The sequence below is a fragment of the Arachis stenosperma genome, chromosome 9, assembly GCF_014773155.1.
Source record: "Arachis stenosperma cultivar V10309 chromosome 9, arast.V10309.gnm1.PFL2, whole genome shotgun sequence".
NCBI classification, from domain to species: Eukaryota; Viridiplantae; Streptophyta; class Magnoliopsida; order Fabales; family Fabaceae; genus Arachis; species Arachis stenosperma.
This window is the reverse complement of record NC_080385.1, coordinates 5,680,114-5,706,449: the sequence shown is the minus strand read 5'-3', so window position 1 is coordinate 5,706,449 and position 26,336 is coordinate 5,680,114. Positions and strand designations below refer to the sequence as shown.

The following is a 26,336-nucleotide window of genomic DNA, read 5'->3' as shown; positions in this document are numbered from 1 at the left end:
TTCCCACCCTACTCAAGATCAACAAACAATGAAATTGTTTTGGGCTCGGGTACAGAGTGGCTTAGAGACGGTTAAAAAAGACCAGACCTCAGATAAATAATAATTGCAGAATTTAGAAACATCAATGTATACTTGGTCACTAAGATCCCATCAACTAACTTAAATATATACATAAGTCCTTAAATATATAACATAAAAAGAAAGAGATTAAATTATATACTTAGCAAAGAGATTCAGCTTAGTATATACATAAGCACTAAAACAAAATCATAGGCACATCATATGAGCTAATAATGGCAAGATTACAACTCTAAGCCAAAAGTAATAAATTCCTCAGCATCAAATTCTGGCAATGCATCTAACATGGCCTTAAGATCTTCAACATTTTCATAAGTCCTTCCTAAGTATGTGACCTTGACAACTTTCAAGCCATGCCACCAACACTTAAAACTCCTTGAACAGCAATCGCACTTGCCCTTCTTGCTGCCCATCAGCATCTCATAGAAATACTGATGTTTTTGTGAAATAACCAATAATGTTAGAGGCTCCATAACATTTTATTTATGTTGACAAGTACTTGATATTATAAACGCTCAACAAATGAAACTATTGGAATGAATCTTAAAGTTGTAAATGGGAAAATAAAGCAGAAAATTGGGAGACAATGACATACCACAATAAATGCCTTCATCTTAAAATAGGACCGCAAGCTGAATGAGATACTTTCTGGAAAGCAGCTTGAAAGCAACCAATTCATAAAGGGGAAATAGGGAGCTTCATTATCCCAAAGAACACATAATTCCACACATTTAATACTTGGAGGAGAGGATGAAATTCGCAATATACCTAGGCTTTCTGAAATCTGCAGAATTCAGGGTACAAAAAGAAAAATAAATAACTAGATTAATTTGGCAAATATGCAAGCAGAAGTAACCAATCGAGTAGAAAGTGTATGCTTACTGAAAGTGGCTCAAAGATAAAAAGGGACAGCGATGCCAGAACCTTTTGGGGTTTGATGTTTTGGAAAAATTCCCTCAATCTAGAAATATGCCGATGATTAATGTGCATATGAGCATTGACTTCCAATTGATCAGAAATTCTCTGAAAAGATATAACAGGTTTGTCGATTCCCATATAGTCGCATGATAATAAATTAGGAGCATCAATGTTGACCTCCTTCAAGTTATCATAGAAATGTGATAACGTAAAGAACTTGAGTTGAGGACCTGAAATATTAATCCTCTCAGACGAACAGCAATTATGCAACATCAAACTTTCAAGGAAAGGATTCTTGTACAATAGTTCGAGTAACCACTTGTCTGGGCTCATCAAATGCCACAAGCTCAAGCATCTCAAATTTGTGCAACTATCTAAACTCAGTTTGAAAGACCCATCCGTAGCAAGAGCACGATAGGATAAGTCCTCAAGATTCGGAGCATCAATATATACCTCTTGTATTCCTTTAATATCAACTCCCTTCAGCTTTTGTAGACCATGCAAGCTTAACGATTTCACCCAAACGGTCCTAAAAGTATACAACTCAAAGTTAAGAGTTAAATGTTCAAGAGTTAAATGTTCAATCAGAGGACAATGCGAAATGAAATGCTCCATAATCCCTTCACCTCCAAAAAGTATACAACTCAAAGACAATGTTCTCATTGAGAAAAACTTGAGCGAATACTTTAGGAATGCTGGGTCAAGTCTGATTCCCCCAATCAACACCAACTTAGTAAGTGTCTTGGCTTCAGCAACGCAAAGCGGAAGGTTATACCACTTGTCCATACAGCCACTGGCGGCGAGGTGAAGCTCTAGTACTTCGACACCATTTTCAGCAGCCATCTGTATCCATTGATCAACATGGTGGGACACATGCATACGGTCTAATCTATATTGCAAATTGAGCTTAAGTTCTTTGACCGCTAAGCCTTGGTCACAGAGCCTCCTCAATCTTTTACCGACATAGCCAATGAATATATCTAATTTGCTAAGCCAAAGAGGATGTTCTATAGGTAATGTTCTTGCTAGACTAAAAAAATTCTCGCTGCAAGCAGACAATATGGGAAATGAAAACCATGTTTCGCTCCACGACTTTGACAAAACACTAGTCCTGGCAGCATCTTTGTCGGGCAACCTTCCGATGATGTCATGAAGTATAGCTTTTGGCAGAAAAGATATTCGGTCTATTTCCATTACTTTCTCCTAAGAGCAAGTGTAACATCAAAAAATTGAATAATCCGAAAAGGAAGCATTTGAAGTCTATATGGCATCGGGTAAGAATGGACGAGGTTTTCATATTAAAAAAATAATCAGAATTTTCCAAAATAAATAAAAAGTAATAAACATTAACATTAAGCACTACAAGATAAATTCCAGACACGAACAAAAGAAAGCGATGTTTGAAGACGTGCTAGCTGAAGCTATATTAAGTTATTAAGATTACAGGATTGAGGAAGGAGTATTTACCGAAAAAATGTTTCCCCTTCTTTGAATCTTTCACTGCCAGTGCTGTGTGTTAGGGTTTCTTTTAACTGTTGAGCAGTAACCACTAGTCCACTACTCTATGGAAATAAATCCTCTCAATTGTAAAAAAAATTGAGAATATAAAATACGATCTTTAACTTTTCATTGCTTTATTTTATATTCATTTTTTATTCTACTTATAAAATTATTGGTCAGAAATTACACTTTACTTTTTTAATTGTTAAAAAAAAATCTATTTTCTAACTGCGCAAGTGCAAATCAAGGGTTATGCAATATGCATTATGTGGTTATAGTTGTAGTTATTATTATTATTATTATTAGAGAAATATTAAGTTATCAGAATTCTGATAATAAATTCTTATAGTTATCTAACATTTTTCTTTTGAGAAAGTATAGGGAGCCAATGGCCTAAGCGTACAATGTGTACAATGGAGGTTTAAGAAGTATTAGAGATATGACCATTAGTGTTACATTGTCCTATTAGGTTACGCTTTTGGGATGAGTGGTTTCAGATATGGTACTAGAGTTCTAGATTCAAAAGGTCAAGAGTTCGATCCTTAGTGAACTCCAAAATTAGTTTAATTTTTTATTGAGATGTTTATTATCCTTGGTATCCAGATGGTTATCCTTGATATCGGATGGTTATTCTAGATAGTATGGTGATGTTCATTAAGCCATTGGCTCCCTAGCACTACCTTTTTCTTTTACTTAATATCATATGTGTTTTAAAAGCAGTTTGGTTAAGATTTAAAATTTAAAATATTTTATTATTCTTTTTAATAACAAATTAATTTTTAATGAATTCTTTTTTAGCATATTAACATAATCATTAAAAATGTAGGTTAAAGTTATTCTTAATTAAAGTTTTTAGATTTTATTCTACGAAAAACCCTCTAAAATAAAGTTTTTAGCTTTTAGATTTTTAATGTTTTTATAAAATTTTTAAAAAAATATATATACTTTACTTTTTTTATTATATATACATTATATTATTATAATAATTTATCTTTTACTTTATCAAATTTTTTATTTTAAGCCCTATTTTATTTTCTCTATTACTAAATATTGGTGTTTATAAACAAAGTTAATTATGACACCAAGAAAAAAAAACAAAGTTAATTATGTTGCTATAGAAAAAGTTCGAGTGTTACACTATAACATGTTTGATGTTCTTTATGATAAGTTTGATTATTCTAAATCTCACAAGTGATTATTTTATTCAAAAGTATAAAATAATATGTATAAAAATATTGTGTATATTAAAAGTCACTTATTACGGTATGTATTTGTATATATTTAAATGTGTTTTATATCATTTTTAATAAAATAATGAGCTCCTAAAATAATCAAATTTATCATAATACAATTATCGAATCGTTTGTAATATATTTACACTTTTTCATCAAATACCAGAGTTCAGAGCCGGTTAAAAAGGAGCCCAGATAAATAATAATTGCAGAATTTAGAAAATTCTAAGAAAAAACATCCACACCTAGCCACTCATAAATCACATCACTTAACTTGAGCAACTTGAGCAAAGAGATTTAGCTTCGTATACACATAAGCACTAAAATAAAAGCATAGGCACATGATACAAAGCAGCAACACCTAAGTTTTAATTCAAACGAGGAATGTCTATCATCTAATAATACAAGATTACAACTCTAAGGTAAAAGTGATAAATTCTTCCTCGGAATTATCAGATAGGGGCAATGCATTTAACATGGCCTTGAGATCTTCAATATTTGCGTAAGTCCTTTCTAAATGTGTGATCTTGGCAACTTTCAAGCCATGCCACCAACACTCAGGACCCCTTGAATAGCAATGGCACTCGCCCTTCTTGCTGCACATCAGCATCTCATAGAAATACTGTTGTTTTTGTGAAATAACTGACAAAGTTAGAGGCTCCATAACCTTTTCTTTATGTTGATAACTACTTGATATTGAACGCTCAACAAATGAAACACGCTATTCGAATTAAAGTAAAGTTGTAAATGAGAAAATAAAACAGAAAATTGGGAGACAATAACATACCACCATGAATGCCCTCGTATTAAAATTGCAATCCAAGCTGAATGAAATAGTTTTCGGGAAGCAACTTGAAAGCAACCAACTCAAAACGGGAAAATACTGAGTTTGCCTATGCGAAACAGAACATAATTGCATGTGTTTAATACTTGGTGGAGATGATGAACATGGCAATGTACCTAGGCTTTCTATAATCTGCATAATTCGGGGTGCAAAAAGACAAATAAATAAATAAATAAATATGGCAAAAATACAAGCAGAAGGAACCAATTAAGTAGAAAGTCTATACTTACTGAATATGGATGGAAGATAAAAAGGGACAGAGACGTCAAAACCTCTTGGGGTTCAATGTTTTGGATAAATTGCCTCAATCTATCAACATGCTGACGAGTCATGAGTATATGAGCATTGACTTCCAGTTGATTAGAAATTCCGCGAAAAGATATAACAGGTTCGTCCTTTCCACTATACTTGCATGATAATAAATTTGGAGCATCAATATTGATCTCTTTCAAGTTAGAGCAATTTGTTAACTTCAAGAACTTGAGTTGAGGACCTGAAATATTAGTCCTCTCACACAAAGAACAATGGTTCAATATCAAACTCTCAAGGAAAGGGATCTTGGGCAATTGTTCAAGTAACCACATGTCTGCTCTCTTCACAAACCATAAGCTCAACCATCTCAAATTTTTGTAACTACCTAAATTCAGCTTGAAAGATGTATCCAAAATAGCACCATTGTAGAATAACTTCTCAATATTCTGAGCATCAATATATACCTCTCCTATTCCTTGAACTTCAACTTGCTTCAGCTTTTGTAGACCATGCAAGCTTAACGATTTCACATAGTCGGCCCTAGAACCGGGTGGATCTCCTACACTTGAAGGTTTATATAGAAGACAAAGAATAAGAGTTAAATTTTCAACCAGAGGACAATGTGAAATGAAATGCTCCATAACCCTTTCATCTCCAACAAGTATACCACAAAAAAACAATGTTCTCACTGAGAAAAACTTGAGTGAATGGTTTAAGAATGCTGGGTCAAGTCTGATTCCCCCATTCAACACCAACTTAGTGAGTGACTTGGCTTCAGCGAGACAAAGTGGAAGGTTACAAAATTTGTCATTGCTACGAGTAAGGTAAAGCTGTAGTACTTCGACACCACTTTCACTTGCCATCTGTATCCATTTATCAATATGGTGGGACTGGGACACAAGCATACTAGCACATGTATCTTCCATACAGAGCTTAAGTTCTTTGACCGCTAAGCCTTGGTCATGGAGCCTCCTCAATCTTTTACTCACATACTCAATGAATATATCTAATTTGCTAAGCCAAAGAGGATCTTCTGGAGATAATGGTAATTCAGGCAAATTAAAAAAATCCTTGCTCCGAGCAGCCACGACGGGAAATGAAAACCATGTTTCACTCCACGACTTTGACAAAACACTAGTCTTAGCAGCATCTTTGTCTGGCAACCTTCCGAGGATGTCATGAAGTATAGTTTTTGGCAGCACAGATATTCGGTCCATTACTTTCTCCTAACAGCAACTATAACATCATAAAAATGCTAATCTGAAAAGGGAAGCATTTGAAGTCTATATGGCATCTGGCAGAAAGGACGAGATTTTTCATATTAAAAAAAAAAAAAAATTGCATATCTATGGTGTTTATCCGAATCCGATTCGAAAGTTGCGGATATGAATCCGACCCGCTTGGCTATCGGATCCGATCCGATTTGCACACTAATAGGATTGGATTGCATATGTAGTTATCTGCATATCCGATTCAGATATCGGCATATCGGCAAAAATAAATAACCAGTGTCTCTATAGGCATGATATATGATAGAATTCAATGCCGTTGTCTGATGGACAAGGCTTTGTTTTTGTTATTGTTGTTGTAGTATTTCAACTAATAATTATTATATATATTGTATTATTTTAATTTTATTATTTAAGAAAAAATATATTTAATTTATGTTAAGAGTAAACATATTTAAAAAAAAAATTATTAATATTTTTTTAATAAAAATAAGTTTTTAAAAATATCTTTGGGTTTTGTGGATATATCCCATATCCATTGGTTCGAATCCAAGCTTTAAAAACGGTAGATATTGAATCCAATCGAAAATTTTATTCTAGATTGAATCGAGATTTTGGCCATCCGATCCGCCTTTACCCCTATCCAGAATTTTCCAAAATAAATAGAAAGTAATCAACACTAACATTAAGGGCTAAAAACTAAATTGCAGAGACGAACGAAAGAAAACAATGTTTTAAGTTATTAAGATTATAGGTTTTGAGGAAGGAGCATTTACCGAAGAATCGTTTCTCCTTCTTTGAATCTGTCACTGCCAATACACTGAGTTAGGGTTTCTTCTAATTGGAGATCATCCCACTCCAAATCCTCTGCTGAGCAGCCCTAAGCCCCAACCCATTGAAGATTTTGAAGACAACATCCTCACTCCCCAGCAAACGCTAGCAGCAGCTTCATCATCTATGGAGGAACTAGCTCATCTTTCTTCTACATCAACTTTGTTGTCTCTCATGCATCTATGATTCTATGTTTATTACTTGGGTTGTATACTTGTATTCTTCCAACAATTGTGAGTTCCCCATTTTACCCCTTCTACGTTGTCCTATTTGGACCGGCCTTGTATTCATTTGCTTATTCAATGAATTTATCTTTGAAATAAAATAAAATAAATTTAATATTAAATTAATTTTTAAACAGTATTGTATTTTTTATGTTTTTTTTTTAAGTATATAAACATTTGTTTTTAAAATAAAAAATTGATAAAACAATTACATAAAAATTAATTATTATTAAATTATAATTTTTATTATGTATACGTTATCTTATTGTAATTTAAAAATAATTAAATACTTTTTACTTTATCAATTTTTTATTTTAATATTTATTTTATTTTTTCTATTACTAAATATTATTTAATTTTAAAAGTTTAGATAATTGTATAAATAATAAATTTAAAAATTAATTATTTTCGAAGGTAGCTTGCATGCTTTGCGTAATTCGAATCTAAAAGGGTTTGAAGTTTCAACTTTGAACTTAAAACTTCATGGTTGCAGTTGAGTTTGAAAGTTGGGCACGGATTCCATGTGCCGTGTGTGTTTGGTGTTTTGGTGTGCATAGCATTTAATTTTGGCATATTGGTGTGCCAAAGGACGAGAGTCGTTGGATCTTTCTTGTTTTTTTATTCGACGGTATAGCATTTAATTTTTTGTTGGTTTTTTTGTTAAATCCGAAAACTAATGGAGTTATATAAAAAAAAAATTATAAATTCTTAAGTTGAAATTGATTACCGTTAATGATGGTGTATTTTGTTAACTAAGACTATTTCTTCTTAATTACCAAATTGAAACAAAAAAGCACTCTCTCACCGCCGTATTTCAACGCACTCAGCTACCTCTACCAGGGGAGTGAGCTCACATTTCAGGTCGTTCCAACCCAAATAACGGTTAAATTCGGTTACATGTTCGAATCATCAAGCTTCTCGCAGGGAGTCGGGTCGACCCGAACGGACTTGCAGAGCGCATGCGCCATCCTATCAAGGTCGACTCTCAGAACGATGACTCAAACTCCGCAGCTGCCAGAGAAACATAACCGCCGTGAACAGCCACAAATTCGCCGTAACAGACCTGAACCTAGTCCACGTCAGCGGCGAGAAAACGCTTCCTCCAAATCCGCTCACGATCTCTGACATATCGCCAGCACCGATGCACGGTTCGTAGCTACACGTGGCATACCAGGAAATCCCGGTGCGTACTCTGAGGCTGCCGTTGGCAAAGCCTACCCTAACGGAAAAGCCATAGCTTGCGATCAGTTCGAGGTTGCTTTTCAAGCTATTGAGCTCTAGATTGCCGATCGCACCATTCTATCCATCGAAAACTTCTTCGACGGCTATGTATTGCGTGTTGAAAATACATTATCATTGTACGAAATTGTGAAAAAGACCCAACAAAAACATGTATTTTTATTTTTGTCCTTTTCTAACTGACCAGTACGTCAAACATCAAAATGGTGTTTCGGTGCGCATAGTCCTCCTGTGTACCAAATTCGTGTCCTTGAAAGTTTTCACACAGAAAACGAACTTCGGAATAGTATCGGATGGTTGGTTGCAGTATTATATTATTACACATTTATCCTTCGAATATTACATTTTGTCCTAGTCTTAGCAAATAGATACTCTTAATAGTTATAGTCGTATAAATTACATTAGTGGCATCTTATCGTACTTTATTCTTTTTAAGTGAAAAAAATTGAAAAGATCTAACTTTTAAAACCGCATTTGTTATAAGTATAGAATATTGAAATAAAAATATTAAGCAGTTACTTAGATAAAAATATTAAAAATATCTCATTTTTTAAAGAAATATTTTAAAAATTAAAATTTAATATATATAATTAATTGAACTGTATTATTTTTATTAAAATTAAGAGAAATTCTCCATATACAAGCGTTTTTTTATACAAGTCTTTACAAGTTATTATATTAACGCGCTTGAACGCACGTTCTTCTTCCTCTTCCTCTTCTTCTTTTTTTTTTCGTTTCTTACTTTCTCTTTCTCCTTCTTCAACCGTTACTGCACAATTTCACTGCACCGTCTTCTTCTTCTTGCTGCACATTCTTCTTCCTCTTCCTCCTCTTCTTCTTCTTCTTTTCTTTCGTTTTTTGCCTTCTCTTTCTCCTTCTTCATTTACGTGCTTTTCTCTTTGTTTTCTTTTTTCGTTATTCTTGATTTCCATTATTTTTTGATATCAAGCTCTGAAATCATTTTTGAAGAAGAAGAAGCAGCAGAATATGAGGAGGAGAAAGAGAAAGAGTTCTGAATTATGCATAAAGTGTCCTTTGGGTGTATTTTCTATAATCGTTTGGGTGTATTTTCTGTAATCGTTTGGGTGTATTTCTGAAGTTTCATTATTTTCAAAACGATTTCAAAGCTTGATTTCAGAAACCATGAAAATCGAAAAAAAGAAGTAAGAATACCAGTAATAAACGAGTAAAACAACTAATGAAAAGGCAAAGAGAATAACGAAGAAATATCGTTTGGGTGTATTTTCTATAATCGTTTGGGTGTATTTTCTATAATCGTTTGGGTGTATTTCTGAAGTTCTATTATTTTCAAAACGATTTCAAAGTTTGATTTCAGAAACCATGAAAATCGAAAAAAAAGAAGCAAGAATACCAGTAATAAATGCAAGTAAAACAACTAGTGAAAAGGCAAAGAGAATAACGAAGAAATATCGTTTGGGTGTATTTTCTATAATCGTTTGGGTGTATTTTCTATAATCGTTTGGGTGTATTTCTGTAATCGTTTGGGTGCATTTCTGAAGTTTCATTATCTTCAAAACGATTTCAAAGCTTGATTTCAGAAACCATGAAAATCGAAAAAAAAAACGAAGCAAGAATACCAGTAATAAACGCAAATAAAACAACTAATGAAAAGGCAAAGAGAATAACGAAGAAATACATGGAGGAGGAGGAAGAAGAAGAAGAAGGAGAAGAAGAGGAAGAGGAAGAGGAAGAGGAAGATGAGTTGTTCATAATTCACGGTGAGTGAAGAAGAAGAAGAAGAAGAAGAGGAAGAGGAAGAGGAAAAGGAAGATGAAGATGAGTTGTTCATAATTCACGGTGAGTGAAGAAGAAGAAAGGAAGAGGAAGATAAAGAGGAGTCGTTCATAATTCACGGTGAGTGTAGCGCTTTGGAAATTAAATAACGCATTAAAAGACTCTAATGTGTAGCAACTTGTAAAACTTGTAAGTCAAAAAGACTTGTATGTGTAGCAAGCCTCTAAAATTAAACTGAATAAATTAGTTTAGCAAAAAAATTAATAAATTAAATTTTGAATCGATATAAATTAATATTTTTTATAAAAAATTGCTATAATATCCTTAACTAAAATATCTCTATTATATAAAAATTTTGAAAACTCTAAGACGACAGAAAATAAAAGGATTATAATTTAGAATTTTTAAAATTAATATATATAATAAAAGTATTTTAGTCATTTTTTATAATAAGAGTATTGTAGTAATTTTATATAAAAAATAATATTAATTTGGACTGATTTAAAATTTGATTCACTATTTTTCAGTCAAATTAATTTGTCTAACTTAATTTTGACAAAAATAATACGATTTAATTAATTATATGTATTAAATTTTAATTATTAAAAATATCTTTAAAAAAACATTTTAGACGTCTTTATTGAAGTAACTCCCAAGATATTAAGACATAAAATCACATTTAACAGATAAAACATAAATAAAAATATTATATCTAAAAATATTAAATTAATGTATTTTGTATTTATTTTAACAAAAAAATACAAAATTATTAACAAAAGACACAATATATTTTTTATTTTTTTATTATTTTTATTAATTATATTTTTTTCTAAATTTTTTAAATAAAAATTAAATAAATTAAATTTTTATAATTTATTTTAATTTATCATCAAACAAAATACAAAAATCTATATTTTTTACACCTTATTCTCATTGTTATTTTATTATGTTTTCGTAACCAATCACAACCTAACTGATGGACCATGGTATCTTACTACCTTAACAGAAAGAAACAAAGTATGCAATAACCACAACACCGTCACTAACAACAATAATCTCTATCAGGTATTTATTTATACAATAATCTCTATCAGATATTTATTTATAAACATATCAATCTGACATCAAATAAGATTGTTTACTTTCTTTTTATTTTATTTCCCAAGTTTTTAATTAATAATAATATGCTTTACTTCTTTTTTTTTCGTTTGAATTTAATTTTAAATCTGTTTGTCCTCCTAAACTAATCTAGAGGAGAACCACATTTCAATTATTGAACATGCAAATTGTGTTTTTAGGATTTGAATATGCCATAGTTGTCATTTAAGTTCTGTATATTATGTTTTCGCGTATTATAACTTGATGTTAAATTTATTTGTTGAATTTACTAGTAAATTTGTTAAATTAATTGCATGTCTTATAATAAGTAAAAAAAATTGCCTACATTGATTGAATTTTATAATTTATTACATGTGTAATTAATCTATATTTTTTTAGAGTAATTCTTCGCATACAAGCGATTAAGGCTTGTAAGCCTTATAAGTTCAATTAAAACTAACGCTCAAAACGCGCTTCGAACCATTCTTTTTCCTCTTCGTCTTCTCCTTCTTCTTTTCTTTCGTTTATTGCCTTCTCTTTCTCCTTCTTCTTCTTCTTGCTATACGTTCTTCTTCCTCTTACTCTTCTTCTTCTCATTTTCTTTCGTTTCTGCACGTTCTTCTTCCTCGTCTTTCTCTTCTTCTTCATTTACGTTCTTTTCTCTCTGTTTTCTCTTTTTTTTCGATTTTTCATGGTGAAATCGTTTTTGAAGAAGAAGAAGCAGCAGAAGATGAGGAGGATAAAGAGAAAGAGTTCTGAATTATGCATAAGATGTACTTCAACGAATTTTGGGTGTATTTCTTTAAATCCTTTGGGTGTAATTTTGTAATCTTTTGGGTGTATTTTCTGTAATTCTTTAGGTGTATTTCTATAATCGTTTGGGTGAATTCCTATAACCGTTTGGGTGTATTTCTGTAATCCTTTGGGTGTATTTCTGTAATCATTTTGGGTGTACTTCTGTAATCGTTTGGGTGTATTTCTGAAGTTCCATTATCTTCAAAAGGATTACAGAAATACACCCAAATGATTACGAAAAATACACCCAAAGGATTTAAGAAATACACCCAAAATTCGTTGCATAATTCAGAACTCTTTCTCTTTCTCCTCATCTTCTGCTGCTTCTTCTTCTTCAAAACGATTTCAAAGCTTGATTTCAGAAACCATGAAAATCGAAAAAAAAAAAACGAAGAAGAAGAGGAAGAGGAAGAGGAAGAGGAAGAGGAAGAAGAAGAGGAGGAGGAGGAGGAGGAGGAGGAGGAGGAGGAGGAGGAGGAGGAGGAGGAGGAGGAGGAGGAGGAGGAGGAGGAGGAGGAGGAAGAGGAAGAAGAAGAAGAAGGAGAAGCGTTTTGAGTGTAGTGCTTTGAAAACAGGAAACGTTGAATAACGCATTAAAAGGCCTAGTATGTAAGTCAAAAAGACTTGTATGTGTAACACTCCTCATTTTTTTAAGTAAAAATTTACATATAATTATTTTTATGTAAAATTATCTGCATATGATTGTTCTTCTATTTCAGAATATACATATATTTTTAGTCTATTCCTCCTTTCTCCGAACTCCATATATTACAATTCTATGGGAAAAACTTTTACACATCACAACTTTAATCAATTATTTTTACACAATTTTTTCTCATTTTTTAATTTAGATATAGAAGGAGGAATGGTGTAGGACACAGTTATGGAGTGTATGGATGCTTTACGCAATTGTGGTGTCAAGAGCAAATCGGACCGTCCGATTTGTGTTTAAAAAATTAAAAAAAATTACACTACACAAATCGGACCGTCCAATTTGTATTTTAAACAATTAAAAAATTTTAATATTGAAATCGGACCATCCGATTTTTGTTTTCAAAATAAAAAAAAAAATTTAAAAGTACAAATCGGACCATCCGATTTTTCCTCCTACACAAATCGGACCATCTGATTTGTGTTCAAAATTTTTTTAACAAAGAAATCGCACAGTCCGATTTTTTCACTTTATAGTTCAAAAAAATTATCCCACATTCATGTCTAGCACCACCCACCTCCACACCTATACACAACACACAGAATCTGCATATCCAAAAAAATTAGCCACTTTTTCTTTAATCTTCAAATTCATTAAAGCCTTTCTACAATTCTCATATATCGAAATGTGCTTGCAAAAAAGTAATGGCCAAAACAGGTTATTCCGCTGAAAAAGGTTTTTCTCTTCTATGGAAAAAAACTTTTTTTAGATTTAAAGTTTCAGTAATTCCAATATCAGGAAAGAATAAAGAAAAGAGAAATCCAAGTTCTCATCGCAAACATAAACAACAGTACCATATAATTTTACTCCTATGTAAGAATGTCTTTCGGTTCATAACAGCACCTTCATCATTCTGGCCTAAAACTACCATAATTTCCTTTTAAAGCAGCAGAAGAATAATTTGGCAATACATAAAACATGGTCCTAAAATCAGTAACACTATCATCATTAGCCTTGTTGAATGAGCTTGTGACCTTGACATTCTTCAAACCATGCCACCAACACTTAAGTACCACTTGAACAGCAATAACACTTGCCCTCTCCTCTTCCCCTAAGTGCCTCGTAGAGAAACTATTGTTTTATCATAAACAAACAAATGAAACTCCGTTACGAGCTCCACGGATTTTAATTTTCCTAAAAGAGTTTAAATAAAAAAAAATCAATTTGTGTAGTTTGTTTTAAAATATAAAAATATTTACCATTTTAGGTATACTTTCTGTATTTCTATATTATTAGCAAAATAAATATAAAAATCTTGGTCATATTTTTCTGCAAGCTAAATGTGTAAATCAGATACATTTCACAATATTATGAAATTGAATACATTATTGATTTTCTTATGTTAACTTGCTATGTGTAAAATATTTGTGTATATTTTGTGGGCAAGCCAACAAAATACTATAATATACACCTAAACATAAATTCCTTAAATTTTCAATAAAAACGAAATAATGATTTTTTTTAATTTAAATAAAAAAAAAGCAAAGATTCTTATATCATATATACAAATGTAATGTACTCCGTCCTGTAACAAAAATTGTTTGCCAATGAATTATAACTCAAATAGTATAATCTTTCTATACTCACCTAAAAGGTTGCGAGTTTGAATCTCCTTATATTTGATAAAAAAAAAAAAACTTCACAATATAATATTAGATGTTAAAATAATTTTTTAAACAATTGATTTAAAAATTAATTATTTTTGTTAATGCGACGATACAATATCAGATGGCTATATAAAAAAGACTTTACATATATGTGCATGTGAATTAAAATTTTAAATTATTTTAAAATTTTATATACACTTTTGACATTCTAATTTCTCTAAAGAAATAACTCTTAAAGACCCCTTCCTGTTTTGTATTTACTATTACTACCTGTGTTATCTTCTTTTTTGGTTTTCTACTACTTGTGTTATATGTTTTGACTATTTTCGAGAAAAAAAAATGAAAAATGATTAAAAGTCTGAACTTATCCTACTAACTTCTAAATAAATAAAATTTTGAATTATTTTTCATTTTTATGTTTTTAAATAATAATAATAATAATAATAATAATAATAATAATACATATATTTGAATTTTGTATTCTTTTAAATACTAAGAGGATGAACTAAAACTCTAAATTATTTATTATTATTACTCAAAGTATATCTAACTCTTTTTAGATCATTTTGTCTTGCCCTCTCACCAATAACGACCACATTACTCAAGAACATTGAAATTCCGAAATTCAACTGGCCTTCTAATTTAGAGTTGTTAATGTACGAAAGCATGTCAAGATCACACAAGACACAACTGAAAAATCTTCGAAAGCAAGTATAAATTTAGATGTTTTTAATAAATTAATTAATCAAATGGTAATTTCCAAAAGCAGCATGCCAACTCAAGAATATTTAATCAAGTCTCAAGATCATCAATGAAATTGTTTTGTTCTCAAGTTCAGAGTTGCCTTTAAGAGCCGGTTAAAAAGGATCCCAGATAAATAATGATTGCAGAATTTAGAAATTTCTAAGAAAAAATATCCACAGTTATCCACTCATAGATCACATCACTTAACTTTAGCAAATAGATTCAGCTTCGTACACATAGGCACTAAAATAAAAGCACAGGCACATCATTGAAAGCAGCAACACCTAAGTTTTAATTCAAACAAGGAATGTCTATCATCTAATAATAGCAAGATTACAACTCTAAGGTAAAACTGATAAATCCTTCCTCGTAATTATCAGCGAAGGGCAATGCATTTAACATGGCCTTGAGATCTTCAACATTTTCATAAGTCCTTTCTAGATGTGTGATCTTGACAACTTTCAAGCCATGCCACCAACACTCAGGACCCCTTGAAAAGCAATAGCACTCGCCCTTCTTGCTTCCCATCAGCATCTCATAGAAATACTGTTGTTTTTATGAAATAACTGACAAAGTTAGAGGCTCCATAACCTTTTATTTATGTTGATAACTACTTAATATTATGAACGCTCAACAAATGAAACACGCTATTCGAAATTAAAGTAAAGCTGTAAATGAGAAAATAAAACAGAAAATTGGGACAATAACATACCACCATGAATTCCCTCATATTAAAACTATGATTCAAGCTGAATGAAACAGTTTCCGGGAAGCAACTTGAAAGCAACCAATTCATAAAGGGAAAATACTGAGTTTGCCTAGGCGAAACAGAGCATAATTGCATGTGTTTAATAGTTGGTGGAGATGATGAACCTGGCAATGTAGCCAGGCTTTCTATAATCTGCATAATTCGGGGTACAAAAAGACAAATAAATAAATAAATATATATGGCAAAAATGCAAGCAGAAGGAACCAATTAAGTAAAAAGTCTATACTTACTGAATCTGGCAGGATGATACAAAGGGACAGAGACATCAAAACCTCTTGGGGTTCAATGTTTTGGATAAATTGCCTCAATCTATCAACATCCTGATGATGATCCATGTGGATACGAGCATTGACTTCCAGTTGATTAGAAATTCTACGAAAAGATATAACAGGTTCGTCGTTTCCAAAATACTCACATGATAATAAATTTGGAGCATCAATATTGACCTCCTTCAAGTTAGGGCAATTTGATAACCTGAAGAACTTGAGTTGAGGACCTGAAATATTAATCCTCTCAGACAAAGAACAATCTTTCAACGTCAAACTCTCAAGGAAAGGAATCTTGGGCAATCGTTCAAGTAACCACATGTCTGCACTCCTCACAAAACGTAAGCTCAACCTTCTCAAATTTTTGTAACTACTTAAATTCAGTTTAGATGCATCCCAAATACTAGCAACATAGCGTAAGTTCTCAAGATTCGGAGCATCAATATATACCTCTTCTATTCCTTGAACATCAACTTGCTTCAGCTTTTGTAGACCATGCAAGCTTAACGATTTCACATAATGGGCCCTAGAACCGGGTGGATCTCCTACACTTGAAGGTTTATATGGAAGACAATCAATAAGAGTTAAATATTCAACCAGAGGACAATGTGAAATGAAATGCTCCATAGCCCTTTCATCTTCAACAAGCGTACCAGAAAAAAGCAATGTTCTCACCGAGAAAAACTTGAGTGAATGGTTTAAGAATGCTGGGTCAAGTCTGATTCCCCCAATCAAAACCAACGTAGTGAGTGACTTGGCTTCAACGAGACAAAGTGGAAGGTTATAAAATTTGTCCAGGCTAAGAGTGAGGTGAAGCGCCAGTACTTCGACACCACTTTCACTTGCCATCTGTATCCATTCATCAAGATGGTGGGACAGGGACACAAGCATCTTGTCAGATATATATTTCATATTGATCTTAAGTTCTTTGACCGCTAAGCCTTGGTCATGGAGCCTCCTCAATCTTTTACTCACATACCCAATGAATATATCTAATCTGCTAAGCCAAAGAGGATCTTCTTGAGATAATGGTAATTCAGGCAAATTAAAAAAACCCTCGCTCCAAGCAGCCACTACGGGAAATGAAAACCATGTTTGGCTCCACGACTTTGACAAAACACTAGTCTTAGCAGCATCTTTGTCTGGCAACCTTCCGAGGATGTCATGAAGTATAGTTTTTGGCAGAACAGATATTCGGTCCATTACTTTCTCCTAAGAGCATATAACATCATAAAAATGAAGTGTTTGCTATGGTGCCGAAGAAGTATTGCCTAATTACTAAAATAGGTAAAATAATTAATTTTAAATTTAAAAATATAAAAGTTAAAAAATTTTAAATATTTTAAAGTTCCTATAAAAAGTAATTTAGACAAAAGTTAGACACTAAACAAAAGGCACCGTTGGCCTAAAAATGAATATTCTGAAAAGGGAAGCATTTGAAGTCTATATGGCGTCTGCCAAAATAGGACGAAATTTTTCATATTACAACAAAAATAAAATTGTATCCAGAATTCTCAAAAATAAATAAAGAGTAATCAACGCTAACATTAAGGACTAAAAACTAAATTGCACAGACGAACGAAAGAAAACAATGTTTTAACTTTTAAGTTATTAAGATTTATAGGTTTGAGGAAGGAGCATTTACCGAAGAATCGTTTCCCCTTCTTTGAATCTGTTACTGCTTATGCACTGAGTTAGGGTTGCGTCTAATTGGAGATCATCCCACCCAAATCCTCTGTTGAGCAGCCCTAAGCCCCAATCACTTGCAGATTTTGAAGACAAAATCCTCACTCCTCAGCAAAAGCTGGCAGCTTCTTCATCATCTATGGAGGAAGTAGCTCATCTAAATATCTAATCATCTTTTCTTAGTTTTAGTCTTACTATTCCATACCAAATACAGTTATATTGAATGAATTTATCGTTTTAAAAAAATATTTAGTTTTTAAAATTTAAAATATTTAATTTGTAGTTATTTTATTTTTTAATTTTTAATATTAAATTAAATTTTCAAGAATATTATATTTTGGATAAAATATATTTTTTGTTCTTTAAATTTATTAAAAGTTTTAAAAATATTTTTAAATTATATTTGTTAAATTAAAACAAAATATCGTTTTAAAAAATATTTTTAAATTAAAATAAAATAAAATTTAGTAATATTTTTAATTATTTATTAAATTTTAGTGACAAAAAAATACTTTATTCATATTTTTTATTTTTTTTAAACGTATTATTTGTCTTTAAAAATATCGATTAAAATTATTATTAATAAAACTTCTAAAATTTTATACTACCAAAAATTCTTTAAATTAAAAAAATTAATAATTTTTTATTGTTTCTCACGGTATTTCCAGTTAAGAATAAAAATGGGTCGAGTCGAACCAAATTGAGATTTGGCATTGATGAGTGTAGTCCATGTTATAAATAGATGATCAAAGTTTAAAACTGTTATTTTTCGTAGGCTTTTTTTCAAACTTAAACTCTACCTATTTAAAATTTGAGAAATCCACGAGCTTATTTGAAAAGCTTATTTCATAAGTTAAACCTCAAAATAATTAACTTAAAAAATTTAAATTGACATTAAATATAATTTAAAATTTATAATTAATAATTTGTAAAGTATAATTCATTTATATATTATTCATTAGTGATATATCATAACTATATTTACAAGAAAATCATAAAAAAAATTTTAACAAAAAAGTTACAATTTTAACTAGTCTTAATTAATTTTTTTTGTTTTGTTTTGTGTTTAATATAAGTAAAACTAAAAATAATTTATTTTTACAAAAAAATATTTTGATGAGCCAGCCGAACATGGGTTTTTCTTAAAGCCTTTTTAAGTAAAAAGGCCACGAGTCAAACCTAAAATGAGCTGAGTCACGAGCTTCCGTAGGATAGCCAACTTCCACCCATACCCCTAACTCAATAGAATAATAACTAGTTTGTTGCGAATCGAAACTCCATTTAAGGGTTTATCATTTGCCAATAGGTTGCTGCATGCACAAAACAAAATTCGAATATCCAATAGGAAAAGTCTAGGGCCAGCAACTTTTATATTTTTTGGCGAGTACTTAACCATCAAAACAAAAGTGATAGATCTCCCACCATTAGATACCATTAGATGTAATCTTATACCATTAAAAACACTATGGATGACCAATTGATGGTTACAAAACACCAAAATTGCTGGCCTTCTAACATTTCTCTATCCAAATATTTGTTTAAGAAGACTAGTGAACCAGCTATTAGAGCAATCTAATTTGACTAAAAAATCTCCCACTTTAATAGACTAAATCTCCAAAGTAGTATCCCAATACCTTACACCAATTTTATTCTTGAGATTTTAATTGTACTAATTTAATCTTTCAGATTAAGCTTCTAGGTACATACAAGTCCTTTACTCTATTTTTGACATAAATCAGCAAACAAATTGCTAATGTGACATGGCCACTACCATGCTGTTAGTTATTATGGCTAGGTAATGTGGCTAACAATGTATAATTTTTCAATTTAGTCATTGTCTCCATTTTTAAACGGTAGAGCTTCTTCTTCTTCTTATTTTCATTCTGCTTCTCTTCTTTTTCTTAATTGTTTGGTAATCGGTCTTCCAAAGTCTCGCATATGCTCAATCAAACTCCATGTCACTGAACACAAACACCCTCTCAATCATCTGATCTTCTTTCAATTTTTCATTCACAGCCACCTCCAAAATTTGATTAAGCACCTTCTGAAAATCTGTGTTCATCCCCCACTCCATGTACCTAATAAAATTGATCTTGGAATGAAGATCATTGCCTTCGATCAGATGAAGCTGAGGATTTGCACTGAACGTTCCAACAGTCCCAATGGTTCTGAAACCTCCATGGGAACCCCACGCATGAGTCTCAATGTGATAACCTTTTCCTTCCCTGACTTCACGTCCACAAGGTAGTTTATGAACCTCTCTCTGTCATGCTTCAAGAACTTCTCCTTATAGAGCTTCATGGCGACAGAAGCGCCGCTGTTGTACGGAACCAAATCCTAGTGTTTCGCAGTCATGTAACCTTCTAGAAGTTCAAGAATCTTCTTAAGAGAGACAAGAATCTCCTTTCTCAATCGATTACTATTTCTGTAAGCATAATGCGCCTCCTCGATTCCTTCATACTCGATGCAAGGGAAAATTCTCCTCTCAATGGGTTCACAAAGAAGTGTGAATCGATCAAAGGAAGCATCAAGAAAGGGACTCCACTTTCGCAGTCGCTGATATCCTTTCATTTCCCCAAATGTCTTCTTTTTCATGCTCTCCTTATTACTGACATTCTTCAAATTTCTTCTGGTGATGGATTAGACACCGAAGTAGAAGATGAAAAAGACGACAAGCAGAACAAAAAGGAGAAGAAGAAGCTCTAGGGTTTAAAAATGAAGACTGAGACTAAATTGAAAAATTATACATTGTCAGCTAAGTTAGCTAGCCATAATAACTAATAGCATGGTAGTGGTTATGCCACATTAGCAGTCTGCTTGCTGACTTACATTGAAAATAGGCTGAAAAATTTGTATGTAGCCCAAAACTCAATCTAAAAGATCAAATTAGTGCAATTAGAATTTTAAGGGTAAAATTATTGCAAGAGCCGAATCTAGAAACTATTTTAAAGATTTATTCCACTCTAATAGCTAGAATTCGGTAAAATTGTCAACCTTTTTTAATTTTTTTGGCAATATAATCCCTTTTAATTTTATTTACATTTTTTTTATAATGAAACGGGACTAAAAATGTCTAAAAAATGAAGATCTAAATACAAATTATATGAAATAAAGTAACAGAAAAGCTCTGTATACAAGTCATTAGGGCTGGTATGCTTTACAAGTTCATTAAACAATAAAATCAAAATACGCGCTGCTCCACGTACGTTGATTACACGCGCTATATAACATCCCGCGTATATCTAATACCAAATTTAAAATATTTGTTTCCTTCTTCGTTTTCGTTATTTTGAGATTTGGTTGTTCTTCTTCTCGCGCGTCTTCCCTCCTTCTTCTCCATCGTTCTTTTCCTCTCCTTTTCTCACTGGTATGTTCTTCGTTTACATTACCTTTTTCTCTCTCTGCAACTCGAGCTTCGTTTTCTATTTTGATTTGTTGTTTTCTGAAATCAAAGTTTGAACCCGTTTTGAAGATAATGGATCATTCAACCTCAGATTGTCAGCTGAATCCAGGCGAAGTGAATTATGAATTTGAATCTAACGAAGTTTCTGAGGTTTGATTTACATAGGATTAGTATGAATTTTCTTTCAGTAATTTGTATAGCATTGTGTAGTTGAAAAATTGCTGAACATTGACTGTGAAAGTAACACGTTAACATGAATCTGTCGATTCAATGTATTAGTTGTGATTAATTACCTGGAATTTATAGCAGACGCTCGGGTGTAGATCAATTATTCTTTGGGTGTATTTTAGCTAGAAGTGTGGGTGTATCTACACTTTACTAGTTTTTTGTTATTTTAATTGAGTTGTTGTTGTTCAGGTGTATTATATCAAACATGATTGGGTGTGTTTTTAGTTTTTGACATGGTGTATTCTGCAGCCTGTGTATTTACAGTTTATGACTTTAAAGGTCATTCTGTAGTTGAGTTGTTGCGGTTCGGGTGTATCATATTAGACATTATTGGGTGTATTTGAATCATATCTATGGGTGTATTCACAGTTCTGACACGGTGTATTATGCAGCCTCTCTCGGTTGTTGATGACGAGCTTGTTCCGAAGGTCGGAATGACCTTTACCACCCTTGAAGATGCTGGAAAATTTTACAGGAACTACGCCAAGGCTGCAGGTTTCTCTACAAGAGTTCGGTGCACAAATAGGAAGGGAAACGAGATTAAGAATCAACTAATTACATGTAGCAGAGAGGGAAAATGGAAATCTAAAATATCTCCGACCGGGAAGACCAATCCAACAGCCGGTTTAAACTGTCCTGCAAGAATTTATATACACACATTGAAGGATGTCGGTGCTTGGATCATTTCAAAGGTTGTGCTGGATCATTCACACCCCTGCTGTCCAAGCAAAGCAGAGATGCTCAAACAGCACAGGGAACTAAGCATGTCCATTCGTCGTACGATAGAGAATAACGAGGAGGCCGGTATCAGACCAAGCAAAACCTACCAATCATTTGTTGCGGCTGCCGGGGGTCACCGCGAGTTAAATTTTATCGAAAAGGACGTGAGGAATTACATTACCAGGAAAATGCGGAATATTTTCGAACAAGAAGATGCAAAGGAATTCGGGAAATATTTCTTAAGAATGAAAGAGAAGAATCCGAATTTCTTTTTTGAGCTCGAACTCGAGGAGGATCAATCGATTAAGCTGGCTTTTTGGGCCGATGCAAGAAGCAGAGCCGCCTTTGAGTATTTCGGAGACGTCATTTCATTCGACACCACCTACAATACAAACAGGTAACAAACTGTCCCTGTTTATGATGCTAAATTAATTTATTTTTACGAATCCGCAGCAGAGGTGTATATTGGCTGTTTCATTGGGTGTATTCGAAGCATTTGTTGCGGTGTACCTAATGATTTTGCATTCTGGACCATGGTAATTTGTTTCAGGTATAATTTGGTCTGTGGTTCTTTTGTCGGGGTGAATCACCACGGTTAGTCAACACTTCTCGGATGCTCTTTGATGAAGAACGAAGAAATTGAATCATTCAAATGGTTATTTCAATGCTGGCTTCGTTGCATGGGAGGAAACGCTCCGAAAGGGTTTCTCACCGATCAGTGCGCATCAATGAAAAGGGCTTTAGAGGCCTGTATGCCAACAACAGTTCACCGCTGGTGTATTTGGCACATCATGAAGAAGATTCCAAGCAAATTAAACGGGTACAAGGGACATGCCGATATCGAACAAGAAATGAGCCATGTTGTTTGGAACTCTCATAGCAAAGACTCATTTGATAGGAATTGGAACAATTTTCTGCTGAATTTTGGTCTTGCGGACAACAAGTGGCTTTCAGGTAATGTGTTTTTAAAATCTGCAGCAGAGGTGTAAATTGTATGTTCTCTCGGGTGTATTTTACAGTCTGTGTTTGGGTGTATTATGCAGATCTGTACGAAGACCGTCACATATGGGTTCCTATCTATCTGGATCACCACTTCTGGGCAGGGATGAGAAGCACACAAAGGAGCGAGAGCATGCATTCATTTTTTAACAAGTGCATCACCCGGAACAGCTCGCTTATTCAGTTCGTCAAACAATACGATAATTGCCTCGGAAGCAGGGAGCAAGCAGAGAGAGAATCAGATGCTGCAGATTTTCATACGGTCATACCGTGTGCAACCAAATCCTCCATTGAAGCTCAGTTTTAAGATGCGTACACTCATGCAAAGTTTAGGAAAGTCCAAGCGCAATTCAGAGGAAAGGCGAATTGCATCACCAGATTAAAGAATTCCGCTCTAGGCTATTCAATATACGAAGTCGGAGAACAAGTTTCCAGCTCAATATTCAACAAGTTCGCGGTTACCTACGACTCAGTTGCAGCCGAGGTGAAATGCCAATGCTTATTATTCGAGTCGAGAGGGATACTGTGCCGTCACGCACTAAGCGTGTTAAGCTTTGAACAAGTAAGCCAAGTGTCCCCTAGATATATACTGGAACGATGGAGCAAGAAGGTAAAGAGGCCACACACACACATCAAGAGCAGTCACGACGAGCCACTAATGGAGCCAAGAAGCAAGAGGTTCGACCAATTGGTTTTTCGTTCACAAAATATTTGCGAATTTACCTCCGAATCGGAGGAGCTGACTGCAATTCTGTACCGTGCGTACGATAACGTCATGGCCGAGATGGAAGCATTAAAAGCCAAAAGGAAGGGGACATCTTCTTTATCCCACGAAGACGCCAACTTGGAATCCGTTAACGAGCTTCAAAGCCCGCCAAGGATTCGAACAAGAGGACGTCCAAAAAACAGGCTAGGTTCAAAGCTGGAGAAACAGATTGCAAATGCCACAAAGAAGAAGAAGACGAAAGTTTTAAGCGAGGTAAAAGTAATGTTCTTTAAATTTGTGGCGATTGAGTTTATTTTTCTCGTTAATAGTTTAGCTAATGTGTGAGTGTTATATTTAGATAAACCTGTTTGATGCTGCATTAGCGGCGCATTCAAATTCCAGCCAATATCAAGGACACGTTATGAATTATCAGTTCAGGGTACCAGCAGCAGGGGATAACTCTTTGGGTGTATAGTTTTATAGAATATGAGTGTAAAAGCACTGTTTCTTTTGGGTGTATTTTTGTTAATTCACAATTTACATATAGACACATATATAGATACATATAGAACAAAAGCTGTAAAAATTCGCAGGTTATGGGTGTATATTTCATTTGATGTTTTTCTTCATATTTTAGTACATGTAATTCATACATTTTGAATACAGCACAGACAGTTGGGTGTATATTTTATGCAATCTTGGGTGTATTATTAGACTTGCGTTGGGTGTAACATTTTATAATTTGCGTTTATATATGCCTTGATTTTTTGCTTCATATTTTACCACCTGTAATACAGTTTTTGAATACATCACAGACAATTTACCAGCACAGATAGTTTAACTATGGGAAAAAATATACATGGAATAGAAGTTGTTGATAAATGGCAAATATTTACATCATTTGTTCAATTTACATACTACCCAACAGTTGGATTACCCAGTTTCTATATCAGCAGAATTAATCTGACAAAACGGACTCAATAATACAGAGGATGGCTTCGACAGCCTTATAGCACTACTCTCTCTAATTGCCCGATCTCTCTGTTTATTCATCTCACTGAATAGTATCCGAGAAGCATACTCCACTCTATAGTGGTCCACCTCCTCCTACAATTAAAAAGTATATTCTGTTTAAACAGCAATATTAATTCAGTAAAGTAATACAGAGTTATATAGTTCTAAAGACAGTTATCTGTGGCCAATTATCTCATTCATACTTCCCCTTTTTGATGTTTTCCGGCTCAATTAACTCAAGCCACTTCATAACGTAGATAGCGCAGTCATAGCTAAAAACGAAGAAAATAAATTACAAATCTCATTTAGGAAAGTTTAATGTTCAGAGTCACAAATTCATACCTTGTTTTTTGGCCTGATATTTCAACATATGATGCTTTAATTTTCTTCTCGTTCTCCCCTTTCTGCAGAGGTTCTCCGCCGGCATATGTTATCAATCTTGAAAATACATATCCCTTAAATACCAAAACAAATCAGAAAATACACCCGAATGAATGGACAAGATACACCCAACTGAATGGACAATATACACCCAACACAACTAATGAAATACACCTATCTATTAAAGTAAAGAAGACAGAGGCAACTTACAATGAATTTATTAATGTCCTTTCTCTCATCGCTTGGAGCTTTTTTGTGTAGCGGGTCAAGTATTTGACATTTCTGTTTTGTTGTATTTATCAGCCATAACCACCAATGCCCCGAGTGGCAAACAGGAGCAAAAATCTGAAGGATTGCCACATTTCAACAGTGTGTTATTTTATTTGGCATATAAGTAAATAAGCGTACTAACAAATTTAGCAAACGAAAACTTACATATGGATGCGAAGTTAATTTTTTTCTATCTATGAAGGGAATGAAACTCGGGTAGGCTTCCACCCTGAATTCCTTTTTCGTTTTCGGTGATATGAATTCCCCCTTTGGGTGATCCAAAAGTGCCATGCTCTGCAAGAATTGCGAAACAAGAAATGAAATACTGAAAATACACAACTTACACCCAATCGAACCTAAAAAATACACCCAAATCAATACAGAAAATACACCCAAAGTTCGTAGAAGTAACACTTACCACAATATCGGGGGGGGGGGGGGGGAGACAGTATATTTGTTCCTGAAACCTCTTTTCATTTTTCTGGTTTAGGATGAGGCAGATGGCAGATACAATCTAGAAATATATGCCGACATCAATTTTACATTAATAAACATTGCAGTTGACTTTGGTGTAAAAACATTAATGTTAGTCTAATATTACCTAAGATTCTATATCACTTTTTGCCTGGAGGGATACAAGGTGCATTCTCATCAAAATGTATTCTCCTTGGCCAATCAGAGTGCACATCTCCTCATACTCGTTAGTATTGCCATCTGCGTCTTCCTTCAGTCTCGTCCCCCAGATGTAGCACTTTTGTTTCATATCATCTGGAATTTGATTTATTCCCCCAGGAGTTTCAAACTTTGCAGAACTTTCTCCCCTAGTCCCCCTCTGA

The 26,336-nt window shown here is 33.2% G+C and overlaps 3 protein-coding genes across 6 annotated transcripts; all 3 read right to left on the bottom strand.

The window, feature by feature from the left end:
• Window positions 1–262: 262 nt before the first annotated feature.
• Window positions 263–2,547, bottom strand: LOC130951874 (F-box/FBD/LRR-repeat protein At5g22660-like). Its single transcript, XM_057880624.1, has 4 exons — window positions 2,464–2,547; window positions 961–2,199; window positions 674–862; window positions 263–509 (listed from the first exon to the last, which is right to left on the bottom strand). Exons 2-4 carry the CDS (start codon window positions 2,188–2,190, stop codon window positions 303–305), a joined length of 1,626 nt encoding a protein of 541 aa, XP_057736607.1. The 5' UTR covers window positions 2,191–2,199; window positions 2,464–2,547; the 3' UTR covers window positions 263–302.
• A 1,375-nt stretch (window positions 2,548–3,922) lies between these two features.
• LOC130950464 (F-box/FBD/LRR-repeat protein At2g26030-like) lies at window positions 3,923–7,091 on the bottom strand. 4 transcript variants are annotated; one of them, XM_057878959.1, is made up of 4 exons: window positions 6,830–7,091; window positions 4,803–6,060; window positions 4,516–4,621; window positions 3,923–4,350 (listed from the first exon to the last, which is right to left on the bottom strand). In XM_057878959.1, the coding sequence occupies exons 2-3, from the start codon at window positions 6,039–6,041 to the stop codon at window positions 4,535–4,537; spliced, it is 1,326 nt and encodes a 441-aa protein (XP_057734942.1). In that variant the 5' UTR covers window positions 6,042–6,060; window positions 6,830–7,091; the 3' UTR covers window positions 3,923–4,350; window positions 4,516–4,534. The 4 variants fall into 4 exon arrangements, with proteins under 4 accessions (XP_057734942.1, XP_057734940.1, XP_057734941.1 ...); XM_057878957.1 differs by having other exon boundaries at window positions 4,516–4,704; window positions 4,803–6,084; window positions 6,830–7,084; XM_057878958.1 differs by having other exon boundaries at window positions 4,516–4,704; window positions 4,803–6,050; window positions 6,830–7,084.
• Window positions 7,092–15,188: 8,097 nt separating this feature from the next.
• On the bottom strand, window positions 15,189–17,968 carry LOC130947373 (F-box/LRR-repeat protein 13-like). Its single transcript, XM_057876059.1, has 4 exons — window positions 17,739–17,968; window positions 16,058–17,305; window positions 15,771–15,959; window positions 15,189–15,604 (listed from the first exon to the last, which is right to left on the bottom strand). The coding sequence occupies exons 2-4, from the start codon at window positions 17,294–17,296 to the stop codon at window positions 15,392–15,394; spliced, it is 1,641 nt and encodes a 546-aa protein (XP_057732042.1). The 5' UTR covers window positions 17,297–17,305; window positions 17,739–17,968; the 3' UTR covers window positions 15,189–15,391.
• Between the last annotated feature and the right edge of the window lie 8,368 nt (window positions 17,969–26,336).